This window comes from Sinocyclocheilus rhinocerous, unplaced genomic scaffold (genome assembly GCF_001515625.1).
Source record: "Sinocyclocheilus rhinocerous isolate Xijiao unplaced genomic scaffold, SAMN03320098_v1.1 scaffold1574, whole genome shotgun sequence".
NCBI lineage: Eukaryota > Metazoa > Chordata > Actinopteri > Cypriniformes > Cyprinidae > Sinocyclocheilus > Sinocyclocheilus rhinocerous.
Window position 1 is genome coordinate 206,324 of NW_015625598.1, and position 15,210 is coordinate 221,533.

Here is a 15,210-nt window from a genome sequence, read left to right on the forward strand (position 1 = left end):
CGCTGCAATCAGTCTCTCGAGGGGAATCAGTATCTCGAGACTGACCTCTGGTGTAATTGAAGCAGCTAGCTCGGTGCCCTGAAGCGGCACACCGGCAGGGGATGGAGACCTCCGTGGAGGTGGCGAGCCTCTTATCACTGCTACGTTTCCAGGCGGTAACTGAGAGAAGTGCTCGTGGGAGACCGCTACGCCCTGGAACCTCTACCCCAGAGGAGCCTGCCCTCAGAAGTCCTGAGGCACTGGCGTCAGGACTTCTTGGTCGAGGACTTCTTAGCCTCCAGAAAAGCTCTTAAATCTGGTTTCGGCTTTGAAGCCCTCGACCCAGAGCGTCGTTTCGACCCCTGGTCCCGACGCGGGGGAGCACGAGGCGACGCTCTGCTTCTGGGTGTCCCTGTACGAGGAGCCAGTACGCGGAGGGGGCTGCTGGGCGGGAGCTGGAGTGCGGCGAGGGAGGAACCACTGAAATACCGCAGCTTGTTTACGAGCCTCCTGGTACCTGTCGACAACGGAGTTGATGGCGTCGCCGAACAGGCCAGAAGGCACAAGCGGGGTGTCGAGGAGGAAGATCCTGTGGAGAGATCTCCTCACCTTCATCCAGCTCTTTAAGCAGGTCGGCTTGGTACGCCTGTAACACCGCCATGGTGTGCAGACACGCACCAGCCTGACCCGCTGCCTCGTACCCCTTGCCCACCAGCGCTGAAGTTGTTTGCAGCGGCTTGGAGGGCAAGGCCGGAGCCTTCAAGGACGATGCCGCACCCGGGGACAGATAGCTCGCGAGCGTCTGTTCAACCCGAGGCATCGCCCTATAACCGCGCTCGTTCAACCCCGCAACATTGCCATAATAATCGGAAGCGGGGATGCAGAGGCGGGCCGAGAATGGCCTAGCCCACGATCTCGACATCTCGGTGTGGAGATCGGGGAAAAAAAGGCAAGCTCCGGGATGGAGGTGGTGGCCTGGCCCGCAGAAAACGCTCATCTAATTTACTTTTCTGCGTTTTGGCTTGTTTCTTGGCTGGCCAGTCGATGTTTAACTTGGCCACAGCGCGAGTAACCACCTCCAACCGCTCCTCGTACTGGGGCGATTGAGGGGGCAAATCCTCCCCTACGCTCTCCACGTCGGAAGACAGGGCGGAGCGTCGAGCCCGCTCCCCAGGGGGAAGAAACCGCAGAACGGGCTTCTGAACCCAGAGAGCGAGCGCTGGATCTGACAGGTGAGGAAGAAGATAGGGACTCGCCCATCTCCATTCCCTCTTCCAGATCCACCTGCGAACCCCACGAGTGCAGCTGCCGCTCCGCCTCGGCTCCCTCGAGAGCCAACTCTGCGTGCTTCACTCCCAAGCAAACCATGCACAGACTGTGTGTATCCCCGCTCGTAATGTAGCGCGGGCAGGGAGGAACACACAGCCTGTAACGCAATTTACTCTCGCCCTTTTTTAAATGCTTTGTCTTAGCCTCAGCCTTAGACATGCTTATTGAGGAGCTTATTGGGACAAACAACACCAAATAAGACTTACAGAGAGAGTGACTGACACAACACAGAGCGCTTTGCTGAATGACAGAAAGCTGACGCCGGTTCCACCTCCACTCAGCCTTTGATATTCTTCAGAAGGATCTACAGAACTGCATGCAGACAGGAACTGCTGTTATCAGGTGTTTGGTATAATAATAGTATTAATCTTACTTTTTGTTAGTTGATTTATATTATTTATGTATAATAATAGTATTAATCTTACTTTTTGTTAGTTGATTTCTTCTTTAAAAATATAATTAACAATAGAAAAATATGTCAAGTAGATAATAATAACCTTTTAAAGATAATGTACAGTACATCTTACTATTTACTCGTCTTTATTAAAGATGTTTATTAAAAAAATAAGAGTCAATGACTTTAGTTTATAGACTATTTTCTGTTTGAAGACGCAACACAAATTAGTATAAAAGTAGACATTTACATGAAAAATAATAAATATTGCAAGTTTGACTGGGCAGACCAAGATTCTGAATACATATTGAGATCCTTGTCATGTTTATAACAGCAGACATAACATATTTAAGTACACTTTATTTTAATAGTCCACTTTAGACATTATGCTGACTATTCTTTGCAACTACAGTACAAGTCAACTAACAGACTGTCTGCTTAATATCTGCTAACACTTTATTTTGGATGGTCCCCCAACACACATTCTACTGACTAACTTTGCAACTTATTCTACTAACCCTGATCTAACAGTCTACTAATGCTCTAACGAGAGTTAGTTGACATGTAGTTGCAAAGATACTTATAGTTAGTAGAATATATCTTATTTGCGGTATTGAAGAAATGTGAGGTAAATTGTGAGGTAAATTTAGATATCCCAGAACATTCAGATGTTCCTTTTAACTTTAAGTATGTCTATATAGATTCTTAAACCACAAGATCTATATTTTAGTCTATGCTACTTTCAGTTGATGCCTGAATAAAGCTTCTCTAAGTATTTTTGTATTGCCTCCCATTCAATAATCGCAATAAGCTTTGTGATTTTTTACTTCTGAAAAGAAACAAATCATCAGCTTTTGATTTCTGTTAATTTCTTCATGAAATCCAAACATTAAATGCCGTTTTGGTGCTTTGATGTGGCATGATAGTTCGCTGTATCTGCCTGCTGAGTTCAAGCGGCAACGGGGAGCGATAATCTCTTCCCCTTTACTACAAGTTATACCACAAAATAAACATGAATGAACATCAGACTATCATGCGGACTATCCAAATAAAGTGTAACCTATATTTATTTGTACGTTTCTTTTTGTTTCAGGCTGAGTTCTCGGAGATCAACCTTGTGGCTCATGCTAATGGCACATGCAGTGTGGACATGCAAGTGATCAGAAATGGAACAAAAGTGGTTCGGTAAGTTCAACATAATCATCAGAAAATACAGCGGCGAATCCAGCATGAGTCCATCAAATTCATATATCCATTTTTTTCTGCAGTTTTCAGCATTTATCCATCAGTCAGTATTCAGTTTGATGTTATCACATAAAGTACCTTTTAACTAGCAAACTGTTCTGACAGTAACTTATGTGGCATTAAGGGAAACTGTTTTGTGTTTTAGCTTTGCATCTACAGTCAAACCAAACATTATTCAGACTCCAGATATAATTTTATATATATATATATATATATATTTTTTTTTTTACTAGTGGGTGCAGGACACTATATTTCATTTACGTAAGTGAGGGTAGTGAGGGTAGGTAAACTGTGACCTAATGCAACCTTTTTACACCACAGACTGAACAAAATTAAGCATTGCTTGGTAATTGTTTGATCTAAATTGGTATTATCTAATTGTGTACTTAAATTTAACAGCTGAATAATTTTTGGTTGATCACTGTATTAATTTATCAAATAAATGTAGCTTTGACAAAGATATATATACACACACACATACACATATGTACAAATACATATTATATACACACACAGTGAAACCAAAAATTATTCAGACACCAGATATAATTTTTGATATTTTTTTACTACTGGGTGCAGGACACTATATTTCATTTACGTAAGTGAGGATAGCAAAATAAAGTAAACTGTGGCATATTATACCCAAAAATTCTTCATAAAGTGGACTACCAGTAAAATTGGTTAAAAAAAATTGGGGATCAAAAATTATTCAGACACTTTGACCTGACCATGTTTTGCATAAGTGTTATCTGACAGGTTTGACTGTATACTCTAGTGCAGCCCTTAACTGAAAGTTAAGTTTTAAAGACATTTGCTGTATAAGATTAAAGATTTTTATCTTTATCTTTCAGGTAAATAGACCAAAAATATTGCTGATGCATACTGCCCTCATTTGTTAAAAAATACTGTTACAACAACTGCTCATGTAAAAGCCCACAAAGCCCAACTATGTTTCATAGTTCAAATGTTAAAACCAATTATAACAGTAAGATTTAGGGTGATGTGATTTACTGTCATGATGACCACAAAATGTGGTTCATCAAAAAGACAGGAAGCCAAAATACAGCTTACCATAAGCAGAGCTATATGCCACTGTGGTTGTGCAGCTTACTCATGCAGGAGGGTTTGCACTGTTTTAAATGAGTATAGCGGGTGGATTTTCCCATTACCTGACACTCCTAATGAGTGTGTGTGTAGGCATCAGTATGGGTTTGATGTGTCTTGTACTGATGTGGGTGTGTGTTGATATGACCAGACAATCATCTGCCTTTAAAAAATATTGACTTAAATTCACTTGCATAACACTTGAAAACATGCTGGTGTTCTTTTTTAAAATTATTATTAATTTTGCATATGTTTTGTTCATCATTAGTGGTGCTTGTGAAGCAAAGCATCACTACTATTCTCTTGCATACTTATTCTTCTTCTTCTAGACAAAACTTAGGTGTGTGATTCGTACCTCACCGTTTGTCTTTGACCCATGAATGAGGTGTCAAATCATGCAGCTTATTAAGGAGAGATGTGCTATGACTTTTAAGTGATCGGCGGGCAAAAAAACTAGGTGAAAAAGTCCCATAGGCTTAACATTGGAACCAAATTTTGAAGTCATATCTCTGGATCAGAAAGCCATAGAGGCTCAAGGGTGGGCTCTTTTGACAATAAGCAATTAGTGACATAACAACTTCATAGCCACTTGCTAGCAACCAGTTACAGCACCCTAGCAACCATTTCATAAGCATCCATTGAAAAAGGATGAGAGGACTATCTCTGGATCAGAACATCATAGAGAGGATGACTCTTTTGACTCAGACTGGCCAGAAGTCTTCAGATGTCTCCATGGCAACTGTCTAGCAACGCCCTATTTAGAAAACCCTAGCAACTGTGTAACAACATTAACAAGCCATACCATATCTCAACTCTGTGGCATCATACAGACATGGCTCTCTTTTCAGTCACGCAGAACACAGAAGCAGTGCTGAGTCTTGCCTCATCAAGCACTCACATTTTCTTAAGAAAATGTATGTATATGCAGTTTCTAATATTATACATCATAGCATCATATGAAGAACATGCTTTCCTCATGTCGAAGTCCCAATACAGTGAAAGACTTTCTGTTCATCTGAGCAGAAAAGCGTCAGGAGTGTCTCAGATCACCATCTCTCTCTTAGCGAACTCATCCGTCTCATCTTTTATTATTTATTTATTTTCTCTTTTTTTCTCTGGTCTCTTTCAAACTCACTCCCAACACATTATTATTATTATTATTTTAACTTTATGTACAGACAACAAACAAACAAACAAACAATCAAAAATGGCTTTTTGAATAGTGTCAGTAATAAACATTGAATGAATGAATGATTTGAAACTACAGAATGCTTTTGAGCAGATTTTCAGCTCGGTCTAATTTATTATAATCACAGAGTTGACAGTGTTGACAAAAAGACAGTATTCTTTATATATATATATATATATATATATATTGAATAAATATTGAAATCTATATGAAGCCCTGAGTTATAGTCTGAGGTGATTAAAAGAAAGTGAATGTCATGAAACAGAAAATAATTAAATTGTTCTTCATGTTTATCTTTAAAAGAACATCTTTAAAAGATATTATCTGTTGACATTAAAGCTTGCCATTAAAATCTATTTATTATTAATTATATTTTTAAAGAAGCAACTAGTTATTTTTTAAATGTGGTTTTGGCCAGTAGGATTATTATATTATAACACAGTACATACATGATTAAACACTACTCATTTAAAATGTTAAACAGATAATAGACTGACACTTTTGCTCTGTTTGCTCTGTTCTCGATATATTATTATTATTCACACAGGTCCTTCAAGCCTGACTTTGTGTTGGTGCAACAGCACGCTTATAGCATGGCACAGAATGAAGACTTCCGCAATATAATCATCGGTTTGCAGTATGCCGGGATCCCCAGCGTCAACTCGCTGGAGTCCATTTACAACCTCTGTGACAAGCCATGGGCTGTGAGTAGACATTTCGTTTTGTACAGTGTTTTTCTTTAAAAAATATATATATAAATCCTGTCAATGTGAGGAGCATTAAAACTTCCTATCGGTTTCTGGGGCTACTTCACAGTGTGACAAGATTGAACATATGCCGTTTTTTTTTTTTTTTTTTTTTTTTTTAAAATTATTATTACTGCTTTTACTTTACTACTACTTTTATGTGTTTTCAGAAAGGGCTGAAGATCATTCACCACGCTGATACGACTCTCAACAGCTTCTGTACCTGGCAAAAAAACCTCAATCCTCAAAGTGACACTCATCCTGCACACCATGATGTCGCTATACTCATCACACGGTAAAAACACCCTGGCCCATATATACAAATTGTGTGTTCAGATCAGACCACATTGTGGCATGGACACTAAAGGACAGTTTTAACGCTTCAAGATCTATTATTGCCAAAATTTGCATCCAGACTGATTCTCTGTTTTCTCCTAGTTTTCTCAACTGATCAGCATCTACAAGAAACTGGGAGCAGATAAATTCCCTCTTGTTGATCAGACATTCTACTCAAACTACAGGGACATGGTAAGTACAAGACAACCTTGCCTTTCATTTCATTTGATTAGAAACAACTACATTTTTTGTACTTTTGTTGTAAAGAACAAAATATTTGACACTTTGGTTATTTGTATACTTTGTATACTATATATTAGTTTATATATATATATGCAATTTAAACAAAAGTGGTGGTGAATATCACTAAAGGTGGTTCATTGGCTTGTAATCATAGGGGAACCACTTTAAGTGTTATACAGCACCTTTGTCAAATGGAGCTATGTAGAAACATAAGAGGAACCCCATTCTCCTCATTAGATTTAAGATGTCACTCCACTCTCATATGTTTGCTATGAATGGGAATTTACTACAATGGCAAAAGCTGTTTTGAAGTTTTATGCTTTTCTGAGGTAAAAAAAGTCTTGTGTGGAATATTTCCTTACACGGGGGCCTTGGGGGCAAAAAGGTTGAGAACCACGCTATCTTCAGGAAATACACTGTATTTTAATGTTTTTTAATCCTTTCCCAACTAAACTAAGAGAGACTTAGAGAACCTTTAAAGAACTATACAAGGGCTTAACAGGTTCTTTATATGGTAGCAGTGCTGTATAGCACCTCAACCACTCCGAAGAGCCGCTGAAGAACCAAATTGGTTTTGTGTTTGTGTTTTGATTAGTAACACTGACAACTTACAATGCCCTCTACTAATATTGGCACCCTTGGTAAATATGAGCAAATGTGGCTGTGAAAATAAATCTGCATCGTTTATCCTTTTGGTCTTTCATTCAATAAATCCACAAAATTCTAACCCTTCATTGAAGTAAAACAGCGGAAAGTGGGGGTAAAATCTCATTATGAAAAATGTTTTTCTCTAGTTCACGTTGGCCACAATTATTGGCACCCAATTATTGCAACGTCCTTTTCCCAAGATAACAGCTCCGAGTTTTCTCCTATAATGCCTGATGAGTTTGGAGGAAACCTGAGATCAGAGACCAGTCCTTCAGACAGAATCTCTCCAGATCTTTCAGATTCACAGCTCCGTCTCTTCAGATCACCGCACTCATTTTCTATAAGGTTCAGGTCAGGAGACTGAGACGACCACGGCAGAAGCTTCATTTTGTGCTCAATGAGACATTGTGCCGATTTTGATGTTTGTTTTGGATCATTGTTCTGAAGGAAGATCAGGACAATGGTTTAGATTTCATGATTTTGGTCTAGAATCCATGATGCCATGTATCTGAACAAGATGTCCAGGACCTCCGGCAGAAAAACAGGCCCACAACATTAAAGATCCAGCAGTATATTTAACTGTGGGCATGGGCTACATTTTATCCCTGTTTGCACCAAACCCATCAGGTATGTTTTCCTGCCAAAAAGCTCTATTTTTTTTTACTTTTATCTGACCATAGAAGCCAGTCCCATTGGCTGTTTCAGTCATGTCTGACAACTGAATATGCTGGCGTTTGTTTTTGAATGAGCGAGGAGGATTTTTCTCAAAACCTTCCTGAACGACATGTGATGTAGGGGCTTTTTGATATAAATTTTTTAGGCTTTCTGACCCCAAGACATGAAAACTAAGTCTCAATCGGTCTCAGTAGCAGCCCCTCTATGCAGCGTACACACACTGCGTTTCAATATACCACTTCAAAATCATTACCAGCTTTCTGCAAATAAGCTAATATGTTGTTTCTAGTGACATCTTTCTAGTAAGGAACCTTATACGTTGCCGTTCGTCATTTTTCATATTTAACTCCATGCTCATCAGAACCGAAAAGTGAAAAAAAAAACAATGCCAGATGAATGCATTGGATATAAAGCATTGCCACTAAGAACATCCATATTTATATACACATGCTCACATTTCCCATTAAATACACAGACGCTTTTACATGCAAAACAGTTTAATGGTTAATGGCATATCTCCATGAAAACAGAGTTCTGTATGCATTTGCTGACTGCATTGCAAAGCTTCATTAAATGTTTAAATTCATTTAAGAATCTAAGCATTCGGAATCACAAAAGGTCCAAACTGACTGATGCACTTGGTCTTCAGGGCGTCATTTTAGTTGACATTTTAGTCATTTTAGGGCGTCATTTTAGCGAGCTTTTGTAGTTACCAATCATTTTTCGCCATCTGCAGAAGCCGTCTCGGCATGGCAGGCACACAGACTGAAGAGCCTCTTCATAAACAAGACCAAGGAAATTATTGACTCCTATCAGACACTTTCTTTGAAGCTTCTTGGTCAAACAGGACGCTCCAGATGTCCAAACTGGCTGATGCACTTGGTCTTCAGGGCGTCATTTTAGGAGCTTTTGTAGTTACCAATCATTTTTCGCCATCTGCAGAAGCCGTCTCTGCATGGCAGGCACACAGACTGAAGAGCCTCTTCATAAACAAGACCGAGGAAATTATTGACTCCTATCAGACACTTTCTTTGAAGCTTCTTGGTCAAACAGGACGCTCCAGTACAGGATGCAATCTGTAGAGATCACAGTTTGAGAGAACACTTCTCAATGCTCATAACACAACAACCTTTACTACAAAAACAACAATAAATCAAAATCACTGATAACAGTCGGTGGCTAATGCAAGGGCCCCCCCAAGTATTAATTACAAAACCAAGTAGGCAAATGCAACACGTTTTTAGGAATATCTGGAGACTTGAAGCTTGTTTGTCTTTTAGGTCAGCATGGTTGGGTTCTTCTCTACCAAGCATGTTTAATCATAAGAGGCGTTGAGAACTTCCTCTATGGCATCTGGGATGTCCTTGTCAAATTCGTTGATGCATTAAACATGGAAATCTTTTACAACATTTTCTGAAAATGATCTGAACCCAGGGTTTAAATACACATTTGACAACACTCAAAAAATGGCAGAAAATCTTGAGACTATGGTGAACTATTGTAAAAAATATGATTTGGATTATTACCTCACAGACACAGCCTCTCCGATACATGTTGAGGTTCCCCTTTTGAACCGAGGAGAGTTGGTCCCAAGGCCACATAAAGTCACATAAACCAAAAACAATCACTCCATCCATGACACGTCCTTAGGTGGAAAAAAAAAAACATTTTTCTTATGCATCTCTATTTTTTGTTTTTACAGTTAGTTTTTACTGTATATACACACACACACAACTTGTTTTGTACCTAGAGAGGTCCTCACTTATTGAACCCTCATGCCCCATTGAGATTCATAAGTGTTTTCAGGTTTGAGGTCTTGGATAAGGAGTCTTTTCTTTGAGTTGTGTAACATCACGGAGGACAATTATGGTTTACTTATGAAAGGTGTCATCAAGTTCTTAAATGTTTTTTGAGCTATTAAAATGGAACATTAGGCTTAATTGATCTGGCTGCAATACACTAAGACTTTTAATATCTAAACCGATACACTAGGACTGGTTTTGTAAATGGTTACAGAGAAGAGGTGTCATCAAGTTCTTAAATGTTTTTTGAGCTATTAAAAATGGAACATTAGGCTTAATTGAGCTGGCTGGAATACACTATACGACTTAATATATCTAAACCGATACACTAGGACTGGTTTTGTAAATGGTTACAGAGAAGAAAAAAAGAAAAAAAAAACATGGATCTAATACGCTAAAAACTGAGGTTTACAAACTAACAGACTCTGAACTCATCCCAAACACCACAAACTCACACAGAAATGTGTCTTGTTGCTAGGAGACGCATAAGTGAAAACCATGTGCTCTAAAATCGGCTCAATATTAAACAAGTGATATTAAAGTCTGAAGCTAAAAAAAAAAAAAAAAAAAATAAAGTTGAAATCATAGACTATGCCATTTTTCTATGAAATCTGTTAACTCAAATCTGTAGACTGGCTCTGACTTTCGGCATCTAGCTACAGTTTAGACTGTAAACTGGGGCAAAAATCTGGGCAAAAGTCATGTAGTGAATTCTAGCCTTACGTTTGTGTTTTTAAAATAAACTTGTTGGTTGTGTGTGCTTTTAAAGGAAAATATCTGTCCCATTAAATCAGTGAAAACTATGTGCTCTAAAATCGGCTCAATATTAAACGAGTGATATTAAAGTCTGAAGCTAAAAATTTTTTTTTTTTTAAATTAAAAAAAAACTGAAGTTGAATAATTGACTTCACTGTGATTCTCTGTGAAATCGGTCAACTCAGACTGCCCAAAATCTGCAGACTGGCTCCGACTTGCACAGACTCATCCAGACTGCAAATCAGGGCATAACGTGTGAAGTACAACCCAGCCTCAACTGATGTTCACAACCAGCATCAGGAATCAGCGTGTTCGGTTTCAACTCAAACTCTGCCTTCAGATAGTAAATTATTTTACCTGACAGCAGATACTCGCCGTTGTTCAGAACAGCGCCACATGATGGAAAGCCATTTTTTTGTACTTGAAGCGCTTCAATACAGATTTTTGTTTCCTACAAGAGTGCCATTCTGATATTCAAAATGTACATTTTTGGAGGTCGCAATGGAGACTAGATTTATGGTTATCTCACGGCACTACTCATTCTGCTGGGGTTTGCATCTTGAAAAATCGATTTAAAGGGAAAATATTAAGTTCTGAGTGTGATACATCTGGACATTACATTTTACTTGCCCTTGAAATTTTAAATTCAACCTGTATTATTATTAATGTTTATGGTTTCAACTTACAAAGAGAAAAACAAAGAGAAAATAATGCCTTTTTTGACAGATTAGGTGATCGGGTGACTCGTATGTTAGCCACATATCCTAACTCTTCTCTGATCTTTGGAGGTGATTTCAATGTCGTCCTGGACAACAGGTTACTGTAGGTTACCTCCTCAGGCTGGAAATCTAAGCCCTGATTATGTAATTACGTTTATGGAGAAATTTTCTTAAATTGACAAATGGAGAAAATCTCACCCAACACAAGAATGCTTTACTTGGAGTAATAATTCTTTATCTAGTCAGTCCAGGATTGATTATTGGCTTACAGCTAAGGATTTAGATAATATTGTTACTGATATAATACCATCCCCATTCTCGGATCATAAGGCTATTTCAATAAGTATTCCCTTTAGATCTTCTGTGAATTTAACTCAAAAGTCTGGATATTGGAAATTAAATAATTCAGTACTTCAACATAACGAAGTAATTACTGGCATAGAAAAAATAATTTTGACTTATTGGAATAAAGCAAAAATTGAAAAAAAATATTGTAGCAATTGGGAACTTCTCAAATTTGAAGTAGGAATTTTTTTTAGGAAGTACTGTAGCGAGTTTGCAAAAAAAGAGGAAAGCTGAAGAGGATACAATTTTAGTTAAAATATCTACTTTATTATCTAAAAGAGTAGAAGAATTATCAGAATTCGATAAAGTAGAACTCACTGAACAGAAACTTAAACTTGAGGAAATTTACAAACAAAAGGCTGAAGGAGCTTTTATTAGGTCTCGAAGGAAATTGCTTGAAGAGGGCGAAAAGAGCTCTGCTTATTTTTTTAGACTTGAGGCAACAAGCTAAAAATAATCATATTGAAAAATTGAGGATTAAATATTAGGGAGTCAGTTATTTAATAATGAAGGGACTTTATTTACATTTGCAGACTTTCTCTCAAGATACAAAATACCTATTACATTAAAAGAATTTAAGGTGCTTACTAGGGCCATTCCTGCAGGTGTACATATGCTGTTCAAAAGCAGTGTATGTACATCCGCACTTTCTGTCTGTCCTCCTAGACCTGAACATACCTTAGTCGGCTCTATCTGTTTCTCGGGGTTAAAGCCTAACAACTATAAAATTAGATCCTTGTTTTTAAAAGAGAATATTTCTATAATCTCCAACATGTTTTACACTAAACAATACTTTTGTACTGTTGCCATTTTATAAGAGAAAAGTCACTGAATTTTTGCGACAGGTGGGACACAGCTTACGGCATTTCTCATTCATTCCTATGGCATCCGTAAACGGCGATTGTGTCGCACAACTCTGACTGAAATTCACCGTTTCTCAATTCCAAGAATGGACTTGTGTTCTCGTGGAGACCAGTCTTGCCAGGCTACCTTGAAAGAACAAACTCAGAAGGACACGAGAACACAGAACGCATCTTTGTGAGAATTGAGATGTTCTGTGATCTTGTAGCTCAACGGACCGTCCCAGAACGCTAGAAGCAGCGAGACACAATAAATAACATCACAAACCGTCATATAAAAACATTTCAGATTATTATAGACAATACTTTCACAGTATTTATATTATTCTTTTTATTTTACCATATGTATTTGTAAAAATGATTAGGCGTGTATATTTAATGTTAGCTATATTTTGTCAATATTAAAATTGTTAAAAACAAAATACACACCAATAAAAAGTATGACAGGCTTTTTTTTCTCCAGGTTTTTCACTTTATTAAAATTATGCAAAACAAAATGGCAATGTTTACTTTCACAAGCCGTTGCGTATTTACAGGCTTTTACAGCGCTCACCCATCTATAGCATATAGGCTACGGTTCATCATTTTGAATTTTAGGTTGTACCTAGATGGCACCAATAATGTTTAGTTTGCGAACCGCCGTTAAAAGAAGATGAAACACAAATAGGGCGTAAACATTGTTTTCAGAGGCGTGCTCTGCCCTAAAATTGACACGCCCCAAAGCAGTGGCGTTGTAACGCTGTTGTGGAGATGCAGGACATATAGCAGCGCGTATTTATTTCGGCGCACATGTTAACAGGTTAGAGTGTTCACTGCACGCAGCGATAGTTTCGGCGCTGAGTTTATTTTTGCTGCGCCACTCACTGAATTAAAGCACAGTGCGTTGTTCTTGCAGACTGCGTAGGGCCCCCGAAACACCAGGGGGCACCCTTGCTCTCAAAGAGGACTTCATTTTATGGTTTCGTTTTTTAATTTGGCTAGCGGTTATGAAAACATGAATGATCATTTCTTTTAATGCAGTGCACTGTCGCCCTTTCAACATAAAAAAAAAAATAATAATAATAATAATAATAGAAACCGTACCGAGCCGCGGAAGAGACACTGTTCCAATCCGCCAAAAACTCGAGAGAAGAGAATGTTTCTCAAGCGTTTTCCACGAGCGCGATTCGAGACTGAGTGAAACAAGAACAAATGCATTTCATTCATACCCCACTCCCCCCCCCCCCCAGTTTTGCATAGGGCCCCCAGAAGTCTAGGATCGGCACTGTTCAAAATGGACACGAGAAAACACGAAAAATAACAATTTCACCATAAAAATCAAACAAGTGAGCTGTTCTGTGTTTCACAACCACCATATGACATTCAGCGCTGTGGAAAACATTTTAATTGCACGAAAACACCTCATCACGCTGCCAGTGTGGAAGCTCAATGTGCGCGTGCTGCTCCCGCTCTGCTTGCGCATCCAGTGTGAACCCGGTGCAAGGCGCGAATTCTACAGCATTTTGCACCGCAGAAAGTCGACAGGACAAAGAAAAAGACGCATTTGTATTTATTTGCATGCACAAGTGTTCTAACATTTTAGCGACTTCCCCACATACTACATTACTTACGGAGGAACCGCAATGAGATACTGCAGTTTAAAAAAAAAAATACAGTGGCAACGCCAGTATTGGAGCCTTACTACTACCGTAGTACCGGTAAACCGTGCAACCCTATACTGCCCGACACTGCTCTCCATAAACCTGATGTGTAGTTTCTTATTTCAAAGCAGCATGCACCCTACAGATTTGTATACGGCACCTACACCCAGACAGCACACATATGTCTGCAAGAGGTCTGTTAAAGATCTGGAAAGCATCTGCTGTGTACAAACATCTGATAGACGTCTTTAAGATGTCAGTTTTGCATGCATTCTAAATAAGCATCTTAAAACATCTTCTAAACGTCTATTTGACATCTGATAGGAAACGTCCTAGACGTATTGCAGATGTAAATGCAGACATCAAATAGACGCCTAATTAGCTATGCATGCGTTTGACTTACCTATATCAGACTCGCAGAACACCTGTTGAGGGTGTCTTGGAAGACATTTACAGCCCTCGGCCACCTGCTCGTTCAGTCCCGCAGACAAGAAGAACAGCAGCCCTAGAGTCACAGCAGCAGACACCGGGACGCCCATCCTCACACTCACAGCACGAGATTAAACAATATACTCGGGGTGTTGCTCAGGCAGAGCTTTCTTTGTCACTCTCTGAAGACCTCTAAATTGTGTCATCTTATATAGCTCTTATATCTCCCGCCCATCTGACCTCACGACAGGGTTGCCAGGTTTCAATAAACCCGCCCAATTGCTACTCAAAACTATCCCAATCGTGTTCAGGGGGTGGCAGGATTCCCCTGTTAAAACTCGCATTCCAGGGGCTAAATATCACGTTATTGGGGTCGCTTCAACCCGCGGCAACGGTGTTAAAGTAGCCTAATTCCGTGTGAAAACCGCGGACTTGGCAACACTGCTCACGAACCTCACCTCAGTTACTACGGTGGCCGAGAGAGCACAACGCGCCGCAACTTTAGGAAAACGCATGCAAATAGAAAAAGCACCAGCAGTGAAGAACCGGTTCAAAAAGCTGATTAATTGGTTCCTGATGTCATCAAGCAATAACGTCTCTACACATTTCTTTTCTAAGAACTCAGTGCCATGTTGCATCAATGAAAAATTCAAATAAGTAATTTGTGTCAACGCATATTGAAACATTCAAAAAATAAAGTTATTTGTGTGAAAGCATATTGCTGATTATTGCATATAATTCACTTAAAATTATTGTTTTTTTTGGTCACAG

General features: G+C 39.0%; 2 protein-coding genes across 5 annotated transcripts in view; one reads left to right on the forward strand and one right to left on the reverse strand.

The window, feature by feature from the left end:
• The window catches only part of LOC107758022 (synapsin-2-like), a 91,938-nt gene that overhangs the window by 50,197 nt on the left and 26,531 nt on the right, over window positions 1–15,210 (forward strand). For both annotated transcript variants that reach the window (XM_016575669.1, XM_016575662.1), the window contains exons 3-5: window positions 2,796–2,887; window positions 5,788–5,944; window positions 6,425–6,514. In XM_016575669.1, the coding sequence (XP_016431155.1) occupies window positions 2,796–2,887; window positions 5,788–5,944; window positions 6,425–6,514 (339 nt within the window). The remainder of the gene's footprint in view (window positions 1–2,795; window positions 2,888–5,787; window positions 5,945–6,424; window positions 6,515–15,210) is intronic.
• Window positions 8,374–14,622, reverse strand: LOC107758095 (metalloproteinase inhibitor 3-like). 3 transcript variants are annotated; one of them, XM_016575760.1, is made up of 4 exons: window positions 14,414–14,622; window positions 9,415–9,533; window positions 8,904–8,964; window positions 8,374–8,697 (listed from the first exon to the last, which is right to left on the reverse strand). In XM_016575760.1, exons 1-4 carry the CDS (start codon window positions 14,547–14,549, stop codon window positions 8,576–8,578), a joined length of 438 nt encoding a protein of 145 aa, XP_016431246.1. In that variant the 5' UTR covers window positions 14,550–14,622; the 3' UTR covers window positions 8,374–8,575. The 3 variants fall into 3 exon arrangements, with proteins under 3 accessions (XP_016431246.1, XP_016431241.1, XP_016431253.1); XM_016575755.1 differs by having other exon boundaries at window positions 8,374–8,585; window positions 8,792–8,964; XM_016575767.1 differs by having other exon boundaries at window positions 8,374–8,504; window positions 8,747–8,964.

Coding starts and splice junctions, on each gene's coding strand:
- LOC107758095 (XM_016575760.1), bottom strand. CDS start 14,549: ATGGGCGTCCCGGTGTCTGCTGCTGTGACTCTAGGGCTGCTGTTCTTC. Junction 8,965..9,414: donor GGAGAGGCTGTGTCTGTGAG/GTAATAATCCAA, acceptor TGATCTCTACAG/ATTGCATCCTGTACTGGAGC. Junction 8,698..8,903: donor TCAAAGAAAGTGTCTGATAG/GAGTCAATAATT, acceptor AGTGTCTGATAG/GAGTCAATAATTTCCTTGGT.